General features: G+C 38.5%; 2 protein-coding genes across 2 annotated transcripts; one reads left to right on the top strand and one right to left on the bottom strand.

The window, feature by feature from the left end:
• Positions 1-4,276: 4,276 nt before the first annotated feature.
• Positions 4,277-11,152, top strand: LOC126381838 (retinal homeobox protein Rx2-like). Its single transcript, XM_050031348.1, has 3 exons — positions 4,277-5,574; positions 8,704-8,827; positions 9,014-11,152. Exons 1-3 carry the CDS (start codon positions 5,252-5,254, stop codon positions 9,674-9,676), a joined length of 1,110 nt encoding a protein of 369 aa, XP_049887305.1. The 5' UTR covers positions 4,277-5,251; the 3' UTR covers positions 9,677-11,152.
• Positions 11,153-11,155: 3 nt separating this feature from the next.
• On the bottom strand, positions 11,156-16,629 carry LOC126381827 (transcription termination factor 5, mitochondrial-like). Its single transcript, XM_050031325.1, has 8 exons — positions 16,417-16,629; positions 15,891-16,128; positions 15,487-15,647; positions 14,920-15,260; positions 14,517-14,648; positions 13,643-13,761; positions 12,625-12,879; positions 11,156-11,883 (listed from the first exon to the last, which is right to left on the bottom strand). Exons 1-8 carry the CDS (start codon positions 16,547-16,549, stop codon positions 11,649-11,651), a joined length of 1,614 nt encoding a protein of 537 aa, XP_049887282.1. The 5' UTR covers positions 16,550-16,629; the 3' UTR covers positions 11,156-11,648.
• Between the last annotated feature and the right edge of the window lie 312 nt (positions 16,630-16,941).

Below are 16,941 nucleotides of genomic sequence, written 5' to 3'. Positions count from 1 at the left end.
GGAAAACGTGAGTGAAGTAATAGGACTGGTGTCATATCAGGACAGTTTATTAGATACGAATATGAGGGAGGGTGCCGTCGAGACGAAGCAAGAAGTAACGGATCTACGTTTCAGTATGACTGAAGAGGAAGCCGCGCAACGTTCTTCAGAAGATAGTGAATTAATGACGTTAAAGTTTTTGAGAGACGCTAAAGTTTTGCCAATGCAAAGGAATGCAAAAGATCCAGTACCTGAACGATCTGACTTTTCGAAACCTCAAACAGCACTGGAAAAGCGTATGGGCTCTGTTATGTACGATCCATTGTTGTTTCCATATAGTTCTATTTCACCAGATCCTTCTTTAGCCGGAGATCTTAGAGCTGTTAATACATCAAGCACTGTGTTCCATAACGACCGGCCAAGAACATCGGAAATACGAACAAAGCGTTTAAGATTTGAGGATAGCCTGGCTGCGAAAGATGGCGAAGAGGATACACTCCCTCGAGACGCTCGTCACTCGTCTGTCATCGAACCTGACCAGGAACTTGCGGGTGGTGGTAGCAGCGGTGGGGCTAGTGGTGCCGCCAGAGATTTTATGCGTTTTTGGGGCAGTAAGACTAAGAAACAGAAAAAGAAATCAATACAATATTGATTTTTATAAGTACTGGCTTTTCTGATCCTGAAGAGTGTAAAAAAGTACTTATACTTAGTTATTACTCTTTCAGTAAGGTAAAAAAATTCGTAACCTAGCAACAATGTTTGTTGATCGGAGGATGACTGAGAGCAGTTTTATAGAAGTTCAGCATTCACTTAAAGGCGAATAATTCAGCATAGATGAGTCTCAACGTATAAATAAGTAGATGAAATGAATTCCTAGCAGGTTACGAGTTAACGGTTTAGAAGCAGTATTATTTCGATGTTGAGACGACGCACCGTGCGCCCGCGCCGCCATTTCCTAATTAAGACCAATTGAGCACCGGATGCGACACGTGCCAAAATGTGTCGTGTCTTATTAACTACCTACATTCCGTCATTGTGTACATTTTCAATTAAGTTAATAGTTCCTTTATTATGTATTTTCTCTTTTTAAGGGATACTTTAAGTTCTTGAGTTATTTGAAATAATTGATTATGTTTCTCGGTTTTAAAGTACTTACGACATTATCTTTAGTTTTTAATCCGTGTTAATTTAATACGTATTATATTCATAGAACATAATTGTGTACATTTTATAGAAATAAATATACTTACCTACTTAATAAAATTAAACATTAACATGTTATTTTTTTACTAATTCTAGGTTCATTGTGGTTAGTGAAAAGAGACTCAAGATGTGTTTCCAATATAAACTTAGTAATATTATATAGCTACCTCTCCCTACAACTCTACATACCTATACTAAAATATGTACATGTAACTTGTTGCATATAAGCGGTCAAGAACACGACCCACACTTGTTCGAAATGATTGCTACAGTAACTTTTATCGGGAGCACCGAAATTTATCTTAAACTCTTTTATGTCAGCTCAAAAAAAGATAGATGTAAAAGTGTCAGACTAGAAGCGGGAGTGCGCGCGAGGTCATTTCAATTGAAGTCAATTAAAGCAATTGCTTTCAATTGAGCGAGCGGCAGATTCTGCGTCGCGTAGCGTCGCCAGGGAGATTTTATGTGAAGCGCCTACGCTCCAGTCACATGACTCATTATACCTACACGAAGCTCGCAAACATGTTACAAAAAATCTTACCTACTTGTTGATGCACTACGTGGAAAAGTTTTGGCGTTTGAGCACAATTGTCCTTGTGGGTTATCCTTATGTAGAGCAAGCAACGCAATGTACTTTTTTCAGCAGGGCTAACATGCACAACATGATAAAATTATCGTGTCTAATCGATTACGAGAGTATCGATCGAATCAACCAATTTTGTCGAAATCGATAAGTTAGTTTTTTTTGCGTGCACATATTAGCACCAATCGACAAAACGACATAATTATATCGCCAGAATCGATAAAATGAACGTGATAAAATTTCATCACGTTGCGCATGTGAGCCCTACAGGAGTGTTTGTTTACAGTTTTGGACTACCGAAATGGAATTGTTATAAACTAACGAAATGTCACTTGAAGCTTACGTCAATCCCATACATTTTCATTATTTTACATTCGTTTTTATCGGTTAACCGTCACGTTATACTGAAAAAAATATTGGTTATTATTTACAAAAAAAGTGACTACCGAACTAAATATTACTAGTAACAAAACTTTTTTGTAATGTGTAATCAAAGTTTGTTATTTGTTAACTAAACAGTTTTGTTACTGATAACTAATAACACTCGATTAACACGTAATATATGTAGTCACATTTTTTTTGTAATCAATAAACATTTTTTTTTGTGTAAGTACAACGCTAGCTTGCAAGCAAGCAACTTGCAACTTGGCTAGGTCTTTGGATCATACGGTAGAACTTACCTACTCATGGAGTAGCAAATTCATCGTTTATTCATATCATTGGGTTGGAATTGCACGATAGCTAACAACGTTGCTTCATACCCAGGGCATATGCTAAAAGACTAATTAGGCAATAGGTTGATAACCTGACAGTTTATAGTTCATCATACTAGAAAGCCAATAGAAACTAATAAATGCATACATAAACTCACGCCTATTTCTCAAGTAATCAGACTCCACATGGTAAGCAGAGAATTCCATTTGCTCCGATCCTGATATACCTCTCTTGCTTGATGAATAAGGAGGAATCATTCGTCAATCGTCTTATACCCGCAAGCAGCTTAAGAGTAGATCGTACTGCAGCTTCTTTATAGACATTCCCAATTTGGTCAATTATATCCTTCTAGATTTAAAAGTTAACAGTCAGTTGCTTTGTAGCTCTACCATGTTTGATATTAGCAAGTATATACTCGATTTCATATACGTATACATGGGTATATAGTGTTGGGATCACCACCCACTGACAACTATCACTCATTCATAACTAGCCCAGGAAAAAGTTGTTCCGTCATAGAATACGTGTTTTACTATCTTGATGGTTGCAGGAGTGGATTCTTGGTGGGCTGGGTAGCTATGGACCATCGCGTATTATGTTATGTTCACAAGGCGTAGGCAAACATCTTCATAAATTCCAAAGCATAAATGAGGAAAAGTGGAAAAAATACGATATAAAATTAAATTCAACGAAGTCTACAATAAAGCTTGACGCATACAGAGTTGGGCAAGCGGGATTTTGTTTGCTGTTGCGTTTGTGTGTGCAAAGGTCTATTTCGAGATGAAGTAAATCTTGTGTAAAGTAAGTATAAATTGTGATACAAACTAGGTACCTATACTTATTATAGAATTTAAGTTTATTTCTTGGCAAAAGAAAACATTGCTTTGTAAAGAGCATGCTAGTTATTATATAAGACCTCTCTATACGTAAATTCGACTACGGTTTAGTTGCGTCACGGGGCTACTATATTGGAAGTATGTATAAATATATGTATATTTATAAACCTTATAAACTTTGAAGTACCTACTACCAACATTTTTAAATCATCAAATAGCAAATCACAGACGTATGTACTCTTCCACTTGTGGTGCTTTAGATATATATGCAATTTCATGGTATTGCACTTCCGTGATTCGCTGTTTGATAATGTAATGTACAATTCGACATACCTTGGGTTCTGACATCAATCAGTCAATAAGACAATTGGGTATTAAAGTTCTTAGGCAATATTAAAATTGATGTATTGAGGCGACGCCGGCATCGGCTAGGTCGGCGCGCGAGTTGCGCCACGGCTGGCTTCACGCAGAGCTTCTCACCACACGCTCAACACTTCATTGCACTTCACTACATTTTATAAGCGGTCCTTTCGTCACTTCCACACCTAAACACTATTGCCACCTACTACGCAGCACGCACCTATTTCACAGAAGCTACATTAACCAAAAATACAACACTTCGCTGCAACGTACAATTTCACCACAACATACATTTCCATACTGCACAAACTGCAAATGCGCCGAGAAGTGCATCAGAGAGTGCAATTCGTGCTGTCTGAAAGTCACCAATAAGCCCAATGAAGCAGAGATCCCGCTGGCGAGCGCCAGCACCAACCTAAATAGACTCTGATCATCTAAATTGACTTCAATTAAATAACAACCGAAATTGTTGAAATGCGCCATTACTCCCTCAGCGCTAATCTAAGTGCCAATAGTGAGGGCGAATGTTTTATTAATAATCCGAGGCAATAACTGTTAATTAATAATTAACCGTGGTTCGGTATCGGCGCAGCAGTGCGCGGCCGCAGCGCGCCCGGCCCGCCGCCTGCGGCTCGTGGCGCGCCGCGCCTCGCTGCTCCACCTCACAACTTCTACATTATACTTTTTCAATTTCCAAAAAGATGCATTTTTGAATAAGATAATACTTATTAGGTCTGCTAAACTGTTTCGATTCGGTGTACTTATTGTCTATTTTAAACAAAATGTTTGATATTTCCCATTTAACAGCGCAGATTTCCGTAAATTGGCGAATAGGTCCGCGAAGGTAAATCTTGTAGACATACCAAGACTTTTTAATTTCATCAGGTACTATTGAGTAGTAATCGCAAATCCTTAAATTCCCACGGCTATAAATCATATAAAATGGACAACGAGTGGTGTCGATACGGATTTACAATGGAGCGCTTTGGATTTTCAAAGTAATGATGTGGGCGTTTGGGGTCCACAATACCATCGAAACAAACAAAATATCGGGTGAATTTGTGGGAATCCCGCATGGTGCGCTGCGAGGGAGCCGCGCGGGCGCGTGTCCCGCCGCGCCGGGGGGAGTGGCGCCCGGACACCACCCATTGGCTGCGGGCCGCTCCGCCGTCGCCGACACAAGCGCCCGCCTAGTGCGACGTATTCTCCCACTTTACATCACGACATACAGACCAGAATAGCGCTTCACTCGCTTCTCCCGGCAGTCATCGCCGCACCACTCATTGGCTCGAATCCGACGTTGCGAGCTGTATTATGATAATATAAATTGACCAACCGTAGAGCAAATTCGGTTAGTTCGTTAAAGTTGATTAAAGCCATTTAACCGGGACGGACACAGCGATACGAACGGCGGCGTTCATCGATCCCGAGGGCTCGACTAAATGAAGTCTTATTATTTAATATAGCCGGTGTATAGTGCGGTGGGTCTGAGTGAGCGGAGCTGGCAGCGGCGACGACGGAGCCGAGCGAGGTGGCCGCGGAGGTAGCGGGCCCGCACGCGCCCGCCGCCGACTACATGTACGTGTGCGAGCCGCGCTACGAGGGCGCCTTCGAGCCGGGCGGAGGCGGCGGCATGGAGCAGCCGTTCGAGGAGCACATGTTCGGGGAGTTCGGCAAGGAGCGCCACGTCCAGGTGGTGGTGGGCGCCGGCGGCGAGCTGCACTACCGCGAGGAGCTGGCGTACGCGCCGCCGCCACCGCCGCCGCCGCCCGACAAGCGGAAGGACGAGCCGCTGCTGCTGCCACCCGACCACGCGCCTCCACCGCCACCCACCACCACCACCAAGAAGAGCGACAAGAAGAAGAACGACAACAACGGCATCAAGAAGAAGAAGACCAGGTTAGTTCATACCACGTTGTTACTTTATAAAAGTCGAGTATGCAGTGTCTTGAAATTGGCGCTTTGCGTTAGTTACCAGAAACTTTCAGAAATAAATTAAAATTGTTAAAAATGACTGACGACAGCTTCAGGATATTAGAAACTCTAATCACAAATATCTACTTTTCTAAGTTATCTTAAGTGAAGAATGTTTACGGACGAAGGTTAGGTACTTTTTATTCCGCCCCACTACATCGTAGCGCGTAGCATAAACCTACTGCCTACGAGTAACTGTCAAGTAGTGAATTATTTCATATTTTATACCAGATTCCATTTAAAACTAATACCAAATACACAATAACTATGTGATTATAAGGAAATTAGGAAAGTAAAGCAAAAATGACAATAATATTGCGTGTCGTCGTAGGCCTACGCTACGCGGATGCTACGAAGACGTTACCGATAAAGTCGTAGCAAGAAACTTTTACGCCTTTCATTGTCGTCGAAAAGTGATATACATTTTTAGAAATTATATTTTACAGTTCTTTTATTAGTAGATTTTCTACTACTAATTTATATTTAGAATATTTATGTACTTAGGTATATAATAGGTATCATGATTTGAAATCCATGTTACTTTTACGTTAGTAAAAAAACAACTAAATACCTAAAATTTTATACTGTAATGTTTTATTTGTGTATAATTATTTATTTATGACAATAATGTTACTTTGGATGTTTATATGTCTTCAAATATCGACTTATACCTTACCTACCGTTATATTTGCGCCGAAGACCTACGCGAAAGCTCATAATGATTTAATATCTATTTAACATAACATATTTTGCATATTTTATAATGCATCGATATTTACATTATTCATAACACTATAACGTATCTATAGACATTTCAATAGGAGTATAGCACGCGACCATGATCACAGGTGGCGAGTGCGCACCCCTATAGTTTTTTTTAGAATGCTTAACACAAATATAAAGTTCCATGCATTTGTAGGTATTTGCATGATCTAAGCATCAGTAATGTACCTATGTAAAACGTAAAAAACATTAGTATACAAAAGCAACGACTTCCGTGGTCCAGTGGTTGACCGCTTTTTTGGTTAGGACATTACTGGCTGATTACCAGATTGTCCGAAAGTAAGATGATCCGTGCTTCGTTGGTCCCGGTTACTACTTACTGATGTAAGTAAGTAGTCGTTATATGAGCCATGTTAGGGGCCTTTGGCGGCTCAATAGTAACCCTGACACCAGGGTTAATGAGGTTGGTACTCCACCTTACAACCCACACGTACGATAGAAGAAGAAGAACGAAAGCAATTCAATTTTTAAAACGTTATTCACCTGCATTGCCTAAGTGTTCTCTTTATTATATCTAACAATAAGCTATCAGTATCTGTAACGTCACTTCGAAATACTTTGAATAGTTTTATTATCTTTTTTTAAAGATGCTCTAAAAGGGTATCAATATGTATAAGTGTACAATTTATCACCATACACATTTGATAGGGTAGTAGGCACGCGACGTCACTCAGTGCTCACAGGTGGGCACTGCGCACCCCACGCGCCGCGTTCCTCCACTCTTGCGCACCCCATATCATATTTGCATAGCTAATTCGATGATTTTTAAAACGCGTTGTTAACAGATGGTCGCATAAGGGTTTGTTTTGGTATGTTTTATGAAATTATACTTGTTGTTTTTTCGCATTTTTTGTAGTGGAATTTTAGTATATACCTAAATACATAAATTGATTTGTTTATTGAATAATGGCATTATATCACCTCCCTAGCGTTAGTCCGTTTCCACAGGGTCCGCTTACCTAACCTGAAGATTTGACAGGTCCGGTTGTTTATAGAAGCCACTAGAAGCGATTGCCTGCCTGACCTTTCAACCCGCGAAGGGAAAACCAGCCAATCAACTAATACAGATTAGATCGCAGTCGCCTACCTCTGAAACGCATTTTTCAGGCGATACGGCTCACCACATATCACGCTAACAGAAATCTCTTTGAGGTGTGGGTACTTAGTTTATAATGAACCTTAACTGCACATGGCGTTGACTCTACTTTAGAAACTACGAGGTTTTACACTAGATAAATAATTACATACTTTTATGTGTCATGATTAATCTATGTATTTCTCGATTCCGCGAAAGTCTGACTCTATTTTCCAACAAAATCCTATACGCTATTCACACAGACATAAAGCAAATGGTGGTTCCTGGAAAGGGCAATAAAATACTTTATGCAGGCGCCTTATAAACGGAGAGGCGGCGTCATATTCGTGTTTGAGATTAATTACCCGTATGGCCGCAGGGAGCCAATTGCCTTATCGCTGGTATCATCAGAACTGAGGACCCTCAACTATATCGTTGCAACACCATCTCGGCATACCCCTAATGTTTGAACGCGACAAACGAAGCACGAAAGAATGCTAGTGAAATTAGGGATGTACTTATCGCGAGCGTAGTCGGGGTCATTATTTTTTTAAGATTAAGAAATGATTAGATTAAAAAAAAAACTTTTTTAACGATTTTATTTAGACGTTGCTTAATACAATACGGGTCTTATTATATCACACAAGGAAATAAACTATCCTTGTGTTAAACTCATCCTATTTTTTTTTATTAAATCCATCAAATAGGTACGCGTAACCGTTTCTATCACGGATAACGGTAACGGTCTATAACTGGTTAATAGCGAAAGACACCGGCTCACAGAATGACTAGACAAAAACAATAAACATAATGATGGACAATGAATAGGTGGTAGAACAATTAATGGAGCGGCGGTATATTGCAGTCAATTGGCAGGCAATTACAAGTGGGCACGCGCAACGGGGGTGAATTTCGTTTCACGCTCAATCAATTTCTGCGCGTGGTCCCGCAGCCATATTGCACGCGTCAGATGGCAGATAGACGAACTAGTTGATAACAATAATTTGTTTGGGAATATGTAATCGAGAATTAAATGTTTTATAGTGGGCGGAGAAAATTTCGACTGTTTAGTAGAACCCTTACCTGTTCGATGCCAAGCATTCTTAAAATAATTACTGCGAGATGACTTAGTGATCTAAGTTTGCTGAAGTCTCTAATTAGGTCAATTAATTCAAGAACTAAATTTTTGTTCCCAGAACAACATTCACAGCATATCAGTTGGAAGAATTGGAGCGTGCGTTTGAACGAGCACCATACCCTGACGTGTTCGCGCGAGAAGAACTTGCGCTCAAGCTCAACCTGTCTGAATCACGAGTACAGGTAATCCATACACATTAGTCGATACACGGTTAGATATACAAATATTAGCGAAAATGTAGTATACAACTTAACATAGATAGCCTATATAAGTCCCAATGCTGGGCACAGGCCTCCCTTCAATCAACTGGAGGGAGTTTGGAGCAGACCACTGCGTGTTGAAAATATAATTAATATTTTTATTTACAGGTGTGGTTCCAAAACAGAAGAGCGAAATGGCGCAAACGCGAACCTCCAAGGAAGACCGGCTACATCGGATCCAGTTCACCGAGCTCGACCACTCTCGGTGGGGGCTTCTCCGGCATCGGCGGCAATCTGCCCGCTTTCCCCCAGAACGGACTGCCCGCACCGGCCGACTCCTGGTCCTACCAACATTCTTACGAGCTGTCCTCGCACCATCTCCTGTCGTCCAGCAGTAGCGGGTACCCAGCGTTCAACACTCAGCCGGCGTATTCGTATACAACAGTATTGAACGGCCACGACGGGCAGATGTTTGCTCCGCGGCATTCGTACGAGTACGGCGAGGGCAGCCCGCCGCCGCTGGGCGTGCGCGACTACCCGATGATGGCGGCGCACTCGCCACAGCTGGAGGCGCACGCGCACGACGACAAGCTCGAGTACCGTACGCATGAGCACGAGGACAAGTTCTCGTCGTGCGCGCTGCAGGAGGAACCGCCGCGCTACGCCGCTCCCGACGACTACGACAAGTGCGCGCTGGTGCCGCACGACAAGCACTACGAGCTGGAGCGCCACCCCGCCGCCGGCCCCGGCGACCTCAACCCTCCCGTCGTCGTGAAGATGGAGCCCAGCCCTGGACAACCCTACACAACCCTGCCCCCTTTTTTGAATTGAAATACTCCTTTTCGAAACTATCCTAATTATGAATAATTTCGAAAAGGAGTATTATTGCAATGACTTCAAGAAATTACCAAAATATTAGATTCGTAGCTCTATAAACTCTGTTTTATACGAAACCGCAATAAAATGTAAATATTTATATACGTGTGCGTAGTATGTTTGAAAAATATATCCGCAATTGTGCTTGATTGTATTTATACTAAACGTGTTTATATTTCGCTCATGTAGCCCAGAATTAACGTAGAGTGGTAGAGGTACATAATGTAAGTAACGTTTGCAAGACCTTCACTTCTCGTGCATTCCTCGTGCCTTATAAAGACAGTGCCTATTGTCAATTAGATTTATATAATTTGAATATTATTTTAGAGTTTATGTTCTTATAACTATATTACGGCCTGTTGGTGCCGGTTAGAGTAACTAGATTAAGAGGACCTGGCGTATATAGGAATAACAAAAAAGTAGAATAGACCTTTAAAATAAATAACAGATATTTCTGCTAATAATAATACGTGAGATAATAAGTAATGTTAATATAAAATATTTTCAGTTTCAATTAATTTTAAGTTTATATTTTTTGTAATACTTACCAACTTTCTTAATGCTTGATCAGTTTTGATTGTTATTGTACTCCAATAAGAATGAAAAATGGTGAAGCGTAGTTGTTGTTGATAAAACATGTGAATGATTTGTGCCAACTATAAACGAATTATTATTTACATACAGATATGTAAACATAGTGTAAGCGAGTACATATTTAATTTTCGAATGCATGTCCTGCTACGAGAAATCTTTCTCAAGTGTATGAATGTAAATAATTCTAGGAATTATATTTGTATTAATTAATTTCTCAGTATTGTATTATATACGTTTTAATAAATATATTTTTTGTGCCCGAAAATTACAGTTTCAGTATAATACGATTTTGAGAGTTTCTGCAAAAGGAAAATTATATTTTTAATAACTTTTTTACAATAAAGAATAATTTATTGATATTTGCATGACATCATGTTAGATTTTCATGTCTATATACCTAAGTTACAGAAATCTATGTTTGATGATAACCATACACTTTTTATAAGGACAATACATGATCTCCTATGAACACAGATTGTCTATACTCAACTGTATTTAGTGGAGACAGTGCCAAAGCTAGCAACCAAAGATAGATAGTTTATAAACGATTGAGAAAGCTATTCAATATGTACATAGAGTATAAAATAGGTCACAATAACACAGGTATGAAGCGAAATTATTTGAATAGCAGGGTCTTTTTGTAAGATTTACAAGCATTTTTTTTATATTTAATTTTATTGCATGATATTTGTTTTGCTTAGGTAATTATAATTAGTTAAATTTTATGAAATTTTTGTATGTTAAGTTTTAAAAAGCAATACATACTTATATTTAGATTTAGAGTTTTATAGATTAAGCTGGATATTTTATAAATGGTGGGATATTGATTAATATTACGAATGTGCTTATTTTGGTGTTTTATTTACAGAATAAATACATTTTTGCGTCAACATATCACTTAGCAGCCATCTTAATGTTACGATACTGTTAAGGCGTCGTATATACATATATAGACGTCAATCTAGTTACCAAAAATTTAAGAATACACAAACATGTTCAAACGAATAAGTTTACACGGACCGTTCAATCTTATCTGAAGATTCGGATGGTACATACGGACGTACGTATATTGTACTGAGGGGTTAAAAAGGCCACATCAAAGCAATTCACCTAAAGAGCAATATTGCTATTTGACTTTTTTTGCATTGCGCACTTACTTTTATATGCGCAAGTGTCAAATTGCAATATAGCTTTTTTAGATGAATTGCTTCGGTGTGGCCTTTTTAACTCCCCAGTTCAAAATATCGACCAAACAAAAATCTACAGCCACGATACTGAATGATCTTTTGATCACATACCCTGTTGACTGGTATTTCTTATCATTTTTGCATCCTCAGCTGGCTTGCACGTCAATCTTCACCCCATCCTGTCTCGCCCAGATACCGTCGCCACTGAAGTGGTACTTCTTTTCAATCTCGTACAACACCAGGCTTAGAATCTGTTCGTCGTTCAACGCCGAATAGTCCAAGTTAACGTAATTGGGCTCCAATTGAACGTCCTTGGTAGAGTTGTTATTTACCCCGTGCCGCCTTTTCAGTAGTAAGTCGATATAGTTTTCTATTTCTGAGCTGAAATATAAACAGTAGTCAGTATCGTGCTACTTTGTAATCTGTGGTGGTCGATGCAGGTTGACGAACTCCTTTTAATTGTGTATTGTGTAATTGTTTGATGACCTAAATGAAGTATTAAAACATAACAGTGATATAAGGCGAATGAGACCCTGAATGAAGGCGGGAGAAGATAAATAACACGCACATCTAACACGAACCACGGTTAATTGCAAACTGCCGGTTACCCACATATAAAATATAAGTATACTATACATAGCATCACGCCTGTATTTGCTAATGGGGTAGACAGAGGTGTATAGTATCACACCCACTCTTCGCCGGATAAGTTTAAGTCCCATACATAATAGGGGGCGAGCCAATTACCCTTAACCGGGCAAAAATCCGTGAAAGTCGGTAAGGAGTTCTATGGCAATGAATTTTACGATTAAGCTTTATGTAGGCGGCTGAAGCGGCGTCTTATACCTTTATTTAACGCAGAATGATTAGTGTCATATCTTTCATCTCTTTTGCACTAAGCTGTATACTTTTAGCGCGAAAGAGACTTATCTCTCGTTTCTTTCACGCTATATCTATGTCTTGCGTTAAATAGGGTATACATACCAGGGCATGCTGCCTGTATATACGTGTATTGGGCCATGCCGGCAAGCGTCCAATCAAAAACCGATTCTATTGGCTTATTTATCCAGTCGCGCGCGATATGCGGGCTGCGTGTTACGGAAGCTGAACAGACATACTTACACAGGATAGAGCAGCAGTTGACAGTTCTTGAGAATAACTTCATCATTAAATAGTTTTTTTAAGAACCGTATGGTTTCATCGGTCACGTGCAACGCAGAGTGAAGCCAGAATTTGTGTCTCCTCAGCTGTTTGAGTACTTGTTTCTTCATTTCAGATTCCGTCAGTGATTGATTGGTTGATTTTATTGAAAGAGAAGTACTTATCAGTATTGCCAGATCTCGGCCGCATATTTTATTTCCAAAGTTGCTGATATAGCTGAAAAAATACAGAATTTTTGAATATATTTAAATAAATATTTAGACAAAAATAATGCCAAAAGCTAATTTAATAATGGCAATGTTTGCATTAATCATCATCTCCCTAGCGTTATCCCGTTTTTCACAGGGTCCACTTACCTAATAATAAATAATAAAAATATTTATTCAGAAAAAGGTGCATTTTTTACATGATCAGTATATCACTTTTAGTGTAAGTTTTAAATTTTTCACTGTTAAATCAGAAGTGAATGAATACAGGGTGTTAGTGACATCGTAACGAAAACTTTGAGGGGTGATTGAGGCCATGATTTTGAGATGATATCAAGTGGAATTTTCCGTCGCAAAAGTATGGAACTGAAAATAATTTAAAAAAACACAAAAAAAATCATGAATATTAAGACTGAAAATTCCACTTGATATCAACTCAGAATCATGGTCTGAACCATCCCCCTCAGTATTCGTTACGGTGTCACTAACAACCATACCTACTTGTATGGCTACCGTATGTACTTGTGTGGGGTGTAAGTGACATCGTAACGAATACTGAGGGGGATGATTCAGCTGATTATTCTAAGATAATATCAAGTGGAATTTTCCATCGCAAAAGTATAGAATTGAAAATAATTTTAAAAAACTAAAAAAAAACCATGAATTTTGCGACGAAAAATTCCACTTGATATTAACTCAGAATCATGGTCTGAATCATCCCCCTGAGTATTCGTTACGATGTCACTAACACCCTGTGTAATTCCCTCACTTACTTATTGAAAACCTTGCTGGATGCGACTAGATGATTGAGACTGTAACATTGCTTTTTGGCTGCTTGAATCTTCTCCAGACGATTCATCATCTTTCTTTTATGAACCACCATTGACAGTACCTGAAAAAAAAAAAAACAACATAATATTTGTAACTAGAAAATAAGGTAAAACCGTTTACAAATTCCTCGAGGTTTGGAAAACTATATATAATCTCGGGACAGACAGAAAGCAAGTATTATTTCGACTACTTTGTTGTATAACAAAATGTTCGCCGAGGGAAATGTGACTGATTACCAAAGAGATAAATACACATAAGTTGGGATTTGTATTTTCTCCCGAATTATACATAGTGCTTTATACTTCTGTAATTTTTGTATAATCTAATCATTTGCAAATTGAAAATTAATAACACAACAATATCGCGAACAGTGTGGCCAACTGTATTTTAACGAATCCGCTAATTGTGGTGTAGTAACTAACCTACCGGAAAACCACTAAAGGCGATTGCTCTTTTTTTTTGGACGTGACTTATTGTAGATTTGCCGCAGATGGCATTAACTACTTGGCCGGACAAATGGGGAGGCCTGAGGGTGCCCAGTTGGGCGCGAACCTCGGCTCAGGGCGTCGTCTGAGAGGAAAAATGTTTGGAAGAATTAATCGACCCTAGTGGGTCGATAGCGATAAGCGCTGATTGAGGGAAATCGTCGGCCACGCCGGCGGGGTCGGTATCGGGGTCCTGAAGGCGATTGCTCAAACCATCAGAAAACCACTAACATACTATGCCAGATAGACAATACCTAAATAGCATTTGTAATATTAGGTAGCTATCGTCCCTTGGTTATTTCTTTTATTCTTTATCGTAAAATTACTTTACCCTAGGATTGGTCTGCAGAACTTGATATTCCTTTAAGCTTTTTAGTTCGTCTAAGCGTTCCTTCACTGTTTCGGGGCGCATGCAGTAAACTTTGAAACCTCTTCTTTGAGCCTCCTCTGATATACCATGTTCCTATAGAACAGAAATATTATTAAGTTTTCTAAGAAATGAGATGAAATTAATGCTAATAAGTACTTCAATTTATTGCTCCAAGATGTAGGAATTTAAAAATATCATACTTGTACAAAAAATTACCACTTCATTAACATTTTCCATAATAAAAGAATCATCATGGTTAGGAATATAAATAATACAAATTATATGAGTAGAATAGCAAATTACTGACTTGTGTGGGGAAAGGAGTAGTTTTCATGGTAGAAATAATAAAAAATTGCAAAGCTACCTTTAACAAACTTTTAATCTCCAGCAAAGCATGGTAATTGTTCTTCAATATTGCCGGCTCTATTCTGATTGCCTCCCGAATATCCACAGATGCAATAGATTCAACATTTTGTAGAATAAACTTGGTATTTATTGGATCAGATGATATAATGAAGCCATTTCTTCTTATGTTGGCCAGGTCGAATTTTATATCATTCTGGGCTATGTCTAAAGTTTCTTGGATATCTGACATTGGCTTATGTTTCAGCGGAAGGTAGTTACGACAGTATTTTGCAAATTCGTCAGCTGTGACTCCCAACTTCCAGTTAAGGTACTTCTGCAGGACACTCATGCGTATTGTCACTGTAATAGACGCAAATAAAAACTATAAAATAAAAACTATTTACTATAAAAAAACTATGTATTTACTAGTAAAAGTATGATAAGGATATGTTTAATGTATCAGAAGTCTGGATGTGATATGTGAACAAATTAATAGGAACACAAACTAGGCTTTTGTAAAAGCAGTTGGCCACTGCTAAGTTTGAGGATCAAGATGGGTATTAAAAATGCAAGAATTCTCACATACATATGTTAGTACTGGAATCTGGAAAATTCTCCATGGTCTTGTTTTCTGATGGCCATTCTGAGAAGTACCCATATAAGACTTGTTCCAAGTTTAAATCTTCTCTCAGTAAACTTTCTTTCTTTAGCCAAGCTATTGTTCTTGATTTTACTAGAGTATGATATCTGGAATTGGATTATATATTATTATTCTAAGCTTTTAAAAGAATAGCACATAATATAAACAGCCCATATGTCCACTGCTGGATTTAGGTCTCCCCTCATTCAGTCGAAGGGGGCATGTAGCATACTCCACCACTCTGTTGGTGGAGGTGTTTTTTGCAGCTGATACCCGGAACCAACGGCCACAACAACAAAACAATACAACAACAAATGGGAACAATAGTATACTAACAAAAATTTTGGTACCTTATAATATGCTTTGGCATAATTTTAACAAAGCCACATTCCTTAAGTATTTCTCCATAGTTGTCCATAGTGATAGGGTTCATGGTGAACACATGTGGATCATAGCAGGCATCCTCAGTGGTGATGTCAAACTTCTTCAGGATTTGTAAGGTGCATTGAAGGCGGTCGTGGCTCAGGGTGTATAATAAGGGGTGCTTCTTTTTTAAGTTTTGTAAATAATTCTCTGATACTGTTTGCCCTGGAAATGTTTACAATAATAATACATAATTATTACAGGCAACTATATATAAATAGCTCATAGAATAAATAAGTGCATTAAAACTACAATTTAAAAAGTTGTAATAGGTAGGTATGACTGGAAAAAAGTCCTTTTAAAATTCAAACCCCATTAAGTTATTGTTGTGTTTGGAAATCTGGACCGTAAGTGGATATCAAAAGTGTGCAGGCACTTTACCCAAAAACCAAGATGTATATTGTCTTCAGTTCCAGAAATTGTAATTTAGGATTTAAGATCAAAGAATCTTACCAGTTGTTCTCTTGAATAAATCCACAAAAGGTATTCCATGGTGATGCCGTCGAATCGTTTGTTTTTGTGAAATGATAGAGATATTTCTATTACCACATTTAACTAAATAAATAAAATTGTTATTGATTCTCATTTCTATAGTTAGATTAAAATTCTTAGTAAAGTTTTATTTACATTTCTAATTGGATCGTTTTTAGGTTATGTTTTCTGTCACTCGCTCATTGTTATTGGACAAAATAACCAAAAAAAAAAAAAAAAAATCATTGTTATTGGCAATAATTCTGCTGCAACATCGTATAAAATCGTATTTCAGAAAATTAAATGTATTTTTCGTGTACATGCAATAGTCACTAGAGATACCTATGACATTTTCTGTCTGAGAAAGCAATGTACATCATAAAAAAAAGAAAACAAACTTTATTTTGTATTGACGGCTAACTCCCTTTGCTATCTCCGCTAACTTCAGAGAATGACTGTCAATCAAACTAGGTTGGTTGGGCTGCCCGAGTGGTCAGATTATCGATA

The sequence above is a fragment of the Pectinophora gossypiella genome, chromosome 3 (genome assembly GCF_024362695.1).
Source record: "Pectinophora gossypiella chromosome 3, ilPecGoss1.1, whole genome shotgun sequence".
In the NCBI taxonomy this organism is placed as follows: Eukaryota; Metazoa; Arthropoda; class Insecta; order Lepidoptera; family Gelechiidae; genus Pectinophora; species Pectinophora gossypiella.
This window is presented reverse-complemented; position numbering and strand designations above follow the sequence as displayed.